The sequence below is a fragment of the Nicotiana attenuata genome, unplaced genomic scaffold (assembly GCF_001879085.1).
Source record: "Nicotiana attenuata strain UT unplaced genomic scaffold, NIATTr2, whole genome shotgun sequence".
NCBI lineage: Eukaryota > Viridiplantae > Streptophyta > Magnoliopsida > Solanales > Solanaceae > Nicotiana > Nicotiana attenuata.
The window spans coordinates 36510-46557 of record NW_017675849.1 but is presented as its reverse complement, the minus strand read 5'-3'; the positions used below and the strand labels follow the sequence as shown (position 1 = coordinate 46557).

General features: G+C 33.4%; 2 protein-coding genes across 3 annotated transcripts; one reads left to right on the top strand and one right to left on the bottom strand.

The window, feature by feature from the left end:
* The first annotated feature begins 3673 nt into the window (after positions 1–3673).
* Positions 3674–7459, top strand: LOC109220513 (probable folate-biopterin transporter 3). Of its 2 annotated transcripts, XR_002067103.1 has the most exons (6): positions 3674–4161; positions 5255–5514; positions 5865–5960; positions 6053–6223; positions 6382–7150; positions 7247–7459. XR_002067103.1 is itself a non-coding variant. In XM_019384978.1 (5 exons), the coding sequence occupies exons 1-5, from the start codon at positions 3807–3809 to the stop codon at positions 6991–6993; spliced, it is 1494 nt and encodes a 497-aa protein (XP_019240523.1). In that variant the 5' UTR covers positions 3674–3806; the 3' UTR covers positions 6994–7459. The 2 variants fall into 2 exon arrangements, 1 of the variants encoding a protein (XP_019240523.1); XM_019384978.1 differs by having other exon boundaries at positions 6382–7459.
* Positions 7460–7581: 122 nt separating this feature from the next.
* LOC109220514 (aspartyl protease family protein At5g10770-like) lies at positions 7582–9784 on the bottom strand. The gene is made up of 2 exons (XM_019384979.1): positions 9479–9784; positions 7582–9054 (listed from the first exon to the last, which is right to left on the bottom strand). The coding sequence occupies exons 1-2, from the start codon at positions 9648–9650 to the stop codon at positions 7784–7786; spliced, it is 1443 nt and encodes a 480-aa protein (XP_019240524.1). The 5' UTR covers positions 9651–9784; the 3' UTR covers positions 7582–7783.
* Between the last annotated feature and the right edge of the window lie 264 nt (positions 9785–10048).

The following is a 10048-nucleotide window of genomic DNA, read 5'->3' as shown; positions in this document are numbered from 1 at the left end:
ACCAACTTATCAAGATAAACTATCTTGAATAAAAAATTTGGAAATTATGCTCGAAGTTAAATTATTGAGCAAGTTACCTCGCACACACCGGTCAGGTTGCGGGTTAATAATAATCGCACATGTAACCATATCATAGATGCATCTTATGTGGTATACATAGCAGGTGAATGGGCCCATATTCACCTTTGATATTTCTAGCATTCATGGGATTCAATTCTAATTTAGTTGGTCAATTAAATAATGAGAACAAGCAACATAAGAGAATTCGTAAAGAAATTTCTAGTTCTTTAATATTTACCCATGTAAATTCTCTTTTATTTTGCACATCATACTTAAATTGATATGGCTAAAACAATTATGCCAACTGAATAAATTATCAACATTGATAAACTTCAGGTTTACACCATGACGTGTGCAATTATCAATAAACTCCAAGTTTATTATGATATGAGTTTTTATATCAATAAACATCCACTTTAGTGTGGTATTCTTTTATTTGTGTAGTACAAACTGGAGAATAAAGCGGGTAGCATTTCACATACATATTATCCAGCTACAAGTTGCAGTAATAAAAGATATTAAATCTTTCCTTTATTTATAGTCTCAATATAATCAACCGCTTTCGCGTATACTTTGGAAACTGAATAAGTTTCTTCGAGACTTACTACAACACAATACCTTATTGGTAATCAAATTGTGTTTCTCCAAAATAGTAATAATTGGCTCTTCCAAAGCTCTCAATTAATTTGGTACTACCACATATTTATCAACATCCATATGGTGAATATCTCTTTTAAAGAGAAAGTTATACCATTATGGTTATGGTCAAAATTATATGCAAGATCTGTTTCTTGCATTATTGTTGTCTTTTAATAATCACAATGCCAAAATATTTTGGCGTACAATAGGTACGTGACCAATGACCATTCATGCCATAATAATGACATTATTTTCTTATATCATCTCAAACCTCCTTCTAGAGGTGAGTGTGGTATATTCACTACCACTAGCACGTTCATATTCTTCCAAGAATGAATATGTATTCATAAATCAGTTGTATCATATTCACATCTTGAATAGACCATAATCATCTGTATGTGCTTTATAAAATCTCATGTCAAATAAATGACAAATATTACTTTCACAAAGTGAAGGATTATTTTGAAAATCCTTATTATTCTCATTATCACAATGATGACGATTATAATTTCGTCTACTGCCACGTCCACATTCATTAATATCTTTACGGTAATAATTTTGTCTTCTTTCAGACGTATTACATACTGCTATCACATTCTCTTAAGGGAATGAGAATGAAGCAAATTCAATGGGACGGGTTTCCACCTCTTTGCCCACAATCATACATGAATTTGATCATGGCAAGGCATAAAAATTTTACCACTTCATGTGGTTATAATTTCTTACAAACTCCATTAGAGTTATAATCAAACTTTGTTGTCTTTGCTTGTATATAAAATCAAATTATAGAATTTCAAGAATTTAAAAGAGAAAAATAAAGTAAGATACTTATCTTAAATTCAGAATTTAATCATGAAGGAAGTTCATGTAACAATTGACAATCATTATGCTCAATCCCAAAGCTTCTACTCAATTGGTTAGAGTCTCGTGCTGATAACGTTTTATAAAATAATAAAAGAAGAAGACGAGTATTGCAGAGAAAGAGGGAGAGGGAATTCTTATTGATTTGGGATGAATTACAATGGAATAGAACCCTCTATTTATAGGGAGAGGGTGACTTAGCCACCAAGTAATAAACCCTAGAATCTCTCTAAATATAGACATTCACCATAAATAAAATTCTATTTATAACATGATCGTTATTTTAGTTCAAGTTATTCTTTTGATCCTATATTTGATATTAACTAGTCTTACGATACACGCGTTGCGCGTGTAACCTATCTAAATGAGTATAAAACTTTTAAAAAATTATATAAATATTATTTTTGAATCAAAATAAATGTGTAAATTTATTTCAACAAAGAATATTGATTATGTATATATAGTTAACTCAATAAGGAATATCAATTTATACCTTTCTCTCTCTATGTTTTCTTTTAGCTCTTTTAAATACTACCTTAAATTACTTATGAATAAATGTATCTAATTTATTTTCATTAATTTCAATATATAAATTTATCTTATCTATGTTTTACTTTTCGAGTATTGTAATTGGATTTGTAATTTAATATGTGTATAAATTTACAATATGTATTCAACTTATTCAAATAATTAACTTAAAGTACATTATAGTAATTTATTACTTTAAATTGAAATACTACTATTATTTTCTAAACGTAAGCATGCCGTATTAAACTTATATATGTTTTGATACTCGACCTAATATGTTGTAAGTTGCTCTGCATATTATTAGTAATCTTTGATTTTTGAAGACTTAAAATTAGATCTAAATTTTATTAGTAGATATCTAACACGTTTGTGTACATTTTAGTAATCTTTTATTATAAGTAATGTTTCTAGAATTATTTGTTGAAGGAATAGTTTAGTTTTTTAAAGCTACAAAAGTGAAGATGCGCGACCAACTTCAACTTTGTGAAAAATATATTCCTAGATTTTTAGGTACCTTAAATATTTTATTTTTAGTTAGATTTATTTCCAGAAATTTATATTTGCCTTATACTTTCAGATTATTTATCTTTCAAAATTAACATTTAAAAATAACTTATTTAGAATTTTCAAAATTAATTCTTTGGAACTACACTAATTAATACTTTCAAATCTAAATCCTCGTTGTTTCCAATTAATAATTTTTTTTGGGTTTGTTTGTACTTTTAAGCTTTAGAAATGTTTAGGTAAACAAATTATATGCCTACCTAACGGTGAGAGGGTTCATAATTTTGGAGTTAAAGATTAGTTATTTTACCCAATTCAAATAAGGAATGTATTAGGCATAAAGATTTTGTGCAATTTAATTATACTTTAATTGTAAAATTTATATATGGTAAAATTTTAATAATTTTAAAGTCCTAATTATAAGGACTTAATACTTACTTGATTAGAATAAGGAAAAATTTAATAAGTCATAAATTTGGTTTAATTAGCTAGAAGAATAACCAAATGACTATTTTGTCTGGTGTGAACTCTATTTTAAAAAGGATAAAAAAGGTGAACGACATTTCGCTAAGGGCCTTCGTGCTTTTAATATAGTATAGATATAGATATATAAATTTGTAAATAAACTACACTTAAATATTGGGCAAACTTTAAAGAATGATGGTGTATGTTGTTCAACTCATGTGAACTAAATATTGTATATTTTAACTTTTATTGAGATGTAAAATTCACGGTATACTAAAACTAGTACCTAATAAAATATAGTGAAGTGAGTAATCGATTATAATTTGATTAAATTAGAATGATATCATAAAAATTGCTTACATATCCGTGCATGTAAGTTGATTCCTTTTTATTATTCGGATGAGTATATGTTGTTTGTTTGGGTAAAAGGCAAAATGGAGGAATTAAGAGCATTTATTTACCTTTCTATATCTATAATCTAGGCAGGCTGAATAGTTAGAGTAGTAATATTTTCTCCTTCTTTCTCACAAAGTTGAGTAACTTTTTACGTTATGTTTGAAATTTGTGGCAACCGAGAATTAAAAGGACATACAAACAACTTATATATTTCGTTAAACATGACGTACACTTTCTTTTTCTTCTTCTTTACTTGACTCTTCCAGTTTCCGTTGACTCTCAAAACGACTTTCATTCTTGATCTGGATCTTACCAGCGTATGAAATCACTGAATAATAATAATTAGTTGAATAATGAGTGAAGAAGATGAACTTCCATTAGAGGGACAACTACGCAAAGAAAAGAATAAAATGTTGGTACTAATTCTGAAACCATATTACTGGTTCAGAATGCTATGTGATAAATTTCACTGGAGCTTTGTGTCAGGTGTGGTTATTATATATGGTATTAATCAGGGATTGAGTACAGGTTTAAGCAAGATTAGTACTCAGTATTATATGAAGGATGAGCAAAAGCTACAACCTTCTGAAGCTCAAATATATTCAGGAATAATTCAACTTCCTTGGATTGTGAAACCTCTTTGGGGCCTTTTAACTGATACTCTTCCCATTAGAGGATACAAAAGGAGGCCATACTTCATTCTTGCTGGTATGTGATTTAGGTGGCAATAAAAGTTTACAAATTACCATTTGTATTTTTCAAGATAATTGCTCTTAATATTAATGATATCCGATTTGTTTGTATTTAATCATCATCTTTGACTATGCCATTAGTTTAAATGGAGTAACATGGTCAATGAGGATTTATATAGTCGACAACTTGTTTGGGACTGAGGCATAGTTGTTGTTGTTGTTGTTGTTGTTTTGATTTCCAAATTCGAATGTTAAGTTATGAATATTTAAGATGACAACCGACTTAAAATCCTTGGCTTGGTGGGGTTTTCTGATTATGGACAAGGCTGTATTTGAGTACTGTATTATTAACTGAGCTCTTAATTAACAAAATAGACAGGAATTAAACTAAATCTTCGTCTTCATTGGTTAACTTTTCATTAGCTGTGATAATAAATTAAAGGCATGATCAGACATTTTTATTAATGCCACTCCTTCAAGAATTCGACTTATTCATACCGGATGTAAGCTATTGACTTAGTTCTCCAGTAGCTGCTCGACCTATAGAACCAATGCATCAGTAATAACAATATGATGTAAGAATATGTATGGTGTTATTCAACGGCAATCCCACCAGGTTACCTTTCTGTTGTAACTTCTTGTAGATATACACATATAGACATAGAGGGAAATTCAAAAGGCGGAGAAAGATAATATTTGTTGTCAGTGTGATGTAAACCAACTTATGGTTGTCTTGAATGCTAAGATATTTGATTGCTCATCGCGATCATAGCAAATCTACCTTTCTGTAAGTTGTTGTGCTTCTGCTAAAAACGACATTACATTTATCGGTGTACCTGTACTATATAAAAGACATACTATATGGTATTGAATAAATAATCCCAAATAGAGTGGAATGGATATAGAGCATTCATAAAATTAATTAACTCACATTAGTTTGGTATTGAGCCATTTTTGAGTGACTGGTTAACTATCTTTTCTAGAATGTAGAAATAGCTTGCTGCTTTATAGTTGGTTTAAACAATTTACTTTATCCAATTTCCAGATGTTGAGTTGTCAAATAACAGACAGAAGAGAATTCTTTTGACTTGCCTCCCTTTGTTCTTTAGGTTTTCTTGGTGCTTTTGCCATGCTCAGTTTGTCATTCGGCCACAACTTACAACTTGCATCTGCTTTGTTGTGCCTGATGGGTGGTAGTGCTGCGCAGGCAGTAGCAGATGTTACTATTGATGCATGTGTCACAGAGAACAGTATAAGCCATCCTTCTCTTGCCAGTGACATGCAAAGCTTGTGTGGAGTGAGCTCTTCAGTCGGGCAACTGATTGGCTATACTATCAGTGGCTTTTTGGTTCATCTAATTGGATCTAAGGTTTGGTATCGCTGGCCTATTTCGATCATTCTCGATGGAATATTGCATCTGCTTTAATTTGCATTTTGCTTATTGGCTAATCATTTATCAAGACTGAGGAGTTCTTGATTTTTTTTAATGAGTCTTGTTGAATGCTTTTTCCTGTTAGATGAAACTACTGTATATTATTCAGATATATTGGTTTGTTAATATTCACAAGAGTTTATGGCTTCATTAATCTTTTGTGGCTTAACCTACTCTAGCTTACCTGTACAATGAACATAATGATGCTGCTTCACGAGTAGCCTGAATTACCTATTGCCTCTTGTCACTTGATATTTCCTTGTTTTCTGATAAATGTTATCTGGTAGGGAGTGTTTGGAGTTTTAAGCATTCCAGCTGCGCTGGTAATTTTGGTAGGAATGATGCTGCACGAACCCTTTATACACAATGTTGCATACAGGCAGGTATATTGGAACCTCGTATATCCCCTTGCTCGGCTTAGGACAGTTCTTGATCTTTTTGTATTTGTATTGTGAACGTATGTTTCTGCAAACAGGTAGGTCAAAAGTTCTTGGATGCTTGTAAGGCTATGTGGATGGCACTGAAATGCGAGAATGTGTGGAGGCCGTGTCTGTACATGTACATTTCGCTTGCATTGAGTTTGCATATTCACGAGGGAATGTTTTACTGGTATACAGATGCAAAGGGTGGCCCATTGTTCTCAAAGGTACTTGAACTTTTATCTATTCAACCTTGTTTGGCGACAACTTTGTGATTCAAGACCTTACTTCTTGCTCATGATTTTGCAATTCCTTATTCGCTTCTTATGAAGTTGGAAAATAACATTTAATCACGGAGTATCAATCCATTTTCGCATTTGTACAGGAGATTGTAGGTACAATATCCTCTGTAGGTGCAGTAGGCTATCTTCTTGGAGTTCTCCTCTACCAGAATGCTTTTAGAAACCATCCTTTTCGTTTCGTACTTTTTTGGTCTCAGCTATTATATGGCGCTTCAGGACTGCTGGATTTGATATTGATATCACGAGTAAACCTGCAGTTTGGAATCCCTGATTATGTTGTTGCTGTATGCGATGCAGCAATTTCTCATATGATCGGGCGTCTCAGATGGATGCCTCTTCTAGTACTCAGTTCAAAGCTTTGCCCTTCTGGCATTGAAGGAACTTTCTTCGCTTTGCTAATGTCAATTGATCATGTTGGTAGTCTCACAGCATCTTGGGCTGGAGGCCTTTTACTTCACACCTTGAATGTCACAAGAACTCAATTTGACAACCTTTGGATAGCAGTAGTTATCCGGAGCATTTCGAGGGTCCTTCCAATTAGCATTCTGTTTTTGGTGCCAAGCAGTGATCCCACTGCTTCTATTCTACCAACTGAGATGTTGAATAGGAAAAAGGGCGACGATAACTTGGGCACTCAAAAGCTGGAGATGACTCCGCTAGTAACCAACATCGATCAACATTTAGTGGATTCATAAGTGCAATAGTAGGGAAAGTATACTCCACCATTCTGGTCTGCAATTGTTTTTGTCTCTAGCTGCTATATTTTTAGCAGCGTGACCGAGATTGTACAGGACGAATTTACTAGCTTTCTACTAAAGAAGTTAGAGCACACTGAACAAAGTTATTTACCTGGTACGCCTCAGTTTGATGTTAACCATTTGTATTTTGTACCATTCTAGCAAATGACCATGTAAATTTGTTTTAATGAAGTAGTACTTGTGAATCCAGCTCAAGAATTGAAACATGCTACTGTGGTTGGCTCTGGTATTGTTGTGATTTCGAGGAGAAAAAGGAATCATTTTTCTACGGACCACAGGCTCGGTTGTCGAGACATTCTATTGTGGGCATGATGCCTGTTTTTATATGCTTGTAAAGAATATGCTAATTTGTATTCTTTCCTGTAAAAACTTTTGATTTTGATGAGATGATTAAGCATCAATACTCTCTGACTCACCATTCAGTTATCTTCTTACTCTTTGTACATCCAACCTAGTAGTGTTGTTTGTTATAGAGAAATCTGGTTATCCAGTAGTTCATTTCCAGAAAAACAATTGAGGCTCCTCTCTTGTTGTCAATATGCTGTTTTCACATTTTATAAAAGGATTGAACTTGTTTATGGGATATTTTACATAACAATAACTGCCAACCATAATAATATCTGTATCTTCCTCCATAAATAAAGCTCCAATAGTTATCTCTGTCTAGCAAAATAGTAAAGATATCATCGCCAACGAGTCATTATTGGCCTTAGAAATTTTCTGTCATCTACATGAAACTGCAGGTTTCTTTTGCAAATCCAACTTGTGACTGTTTTGTGTCATATATGACCCTAGTGTTTCTCTGCTGAAAATTTCCAATAATTCCAGTCTCATCTTCATATTGTAAGCTTGCTAGAGCCAAACAGACCTGAGATGCATCACTCTTCACAAAATAGAAAACACCAGCAACATCCACTTCCATCTCAGCACCGCCGTCGAAATATATTTTAATGGTTGGAATGTTCACTTCTTCATATGCAGAGAGGTCAAAGCAAGTGTCAAGAATTGAATAACCTTGTGCAAAAGGGTAACCTGAAAATTGTTTTAAGAACTCAGCTTTAACAGCTTTGTAAATGGAAGGAGGAAGTCTTGTGATAACTGTGCCAGAATCAATGAGAAATCCACTTTGGCCAAAACTTGAATCTTGAACAACAACCCCACCTATAGTCATCCCAGTTAGATTGAGAAAATAGAAGCTAAAAAGCTGTGGATTTGGAACCATTTTAGTGTAAGAAATTGGTGTAGAGTTCTTGAAAACTGAAGCATCACCACCAAATACTAGTGAACCAGAGGACTCTGCCTCAGTTGAAGGCAAACAATACGAGAAAACGCCACCAAACACATCAAAAGTTTGAGATATTAAGGAAAGATCACTCCTTCCTAGTCCCATAAGACCTGAAGCTAAACCAAACAGACCTCTATTATTCCTACCACAGCCAAAAACAAAATTGTCAACTGAACTATTTCCAAGAACCAAATGCTCCTGACCAAGTTCACCTTTAGTATAAGATCCATCTCCATAACTTACAAGGTAATTACAAGCTTGTGAATTAGTACCACATAATCCTGAATTCCCGGTTGCAGATACAAGAGATTGACAGGTTGATGAATTACATGCAACTGATTGATAAGAAGATGAAAATGAGGGGTTGAAAAGAGGTTCTGGTTGATTGTAACATAATCTACAAGGTTGGCATTGTACCCAAGTTAGATCACTTCCTGTGTCTACAATCACTGTCATGTTTCGACCGCCTAATGTCACTGTAACAATGTAATTTAGAGTCTGCATTGCGACACCTGAATTGATAGGAACTCGGGTGGTCTGTGATAAAGTTTCAACTTGTTGAGAACTGATGTTCTTGATATGGGATTGCATTGACCGAACTCGAATATCATCAGCTAACAATTGTTTCTGCAGCCTTCTATTCAAGTCACCTCTTGATCTAGAGCAGTAATCTTTGTGCTTCATTTCTAATATTGTTGCACCATTTTCACTTCCTGGAAAACCACAGATGATGACAATTAACAACACGTACTGGTCATATAGTCAGAGACGGATTCAGGATTTATACCTTCAAGGTAATTCTTAACACTAAACTTACTGTACTACTTTGAATTCATTGGTTCCAAATTTTAATATGTAATGAAATTCTAGTAGGTTTTCACATATATACAAATAGCCTACATCTGCCTCTGCATAGTGTTTTTAGGATATAGGGATTAGAGAAAGCAATAATTGTGTTAATTAGATGACTTAAAACATGAAAAGTGGCTGAATATATGATAGCAGATCCCAAGAAAGAGTTTGATAATATTGATATGAGAAAAGCTAAACAACCACTAATATACACTACAGTATATGATATAAAAAAATGATTAGCTCAAGCTACAATGTCTTTCTTTTTTGTGTGCATAAACTCACTTGATTTCTGAGATGAACAACTTGGGCCATAATGGTTGTGTTGTATCCTTTGAAGTGTTTTGAGTGGGAGAAGTAGTTCATTATCTGCATAACCAAATGCTCCATTTCCAGAACAAGTGAAGAATAGTACAAAAAGCAGAAGACAAAGAATGGAATATTGGCAAAGTGACATTGTTTTTTTTAAAGTTCTACAATTGCAGCTTTTGAAGATGAACTCAACAAAGGTTTAAAAACATAAAAAGGAGGAGGAGAAGAGAGTAGAGCTAAGCTAAGAGAGAATGAGATTCTTAGGAGTTGGACAGTAGGCAAGAGAACAAAAGGAGAGTGGCTGGCAAAAAGAGGACCCCACAAATGCATGAGAAATTATTGGGATTTCACGTGCACATACTTGGGAAAAATAAAGTGATTTTTGTAAGTTGTTTGTGGAGACAATGGACTTAGCTTTCATTGAGCTTGTCATTCAGAATTAAATTTTATTGGTTGTCCTAACACTTCCATGGATAAGGACTCTCCCCCTCCACCAATAAGGGTCCTAATTGAGTGGTAAGTGCTCCTTCATCCTTGGCTAGA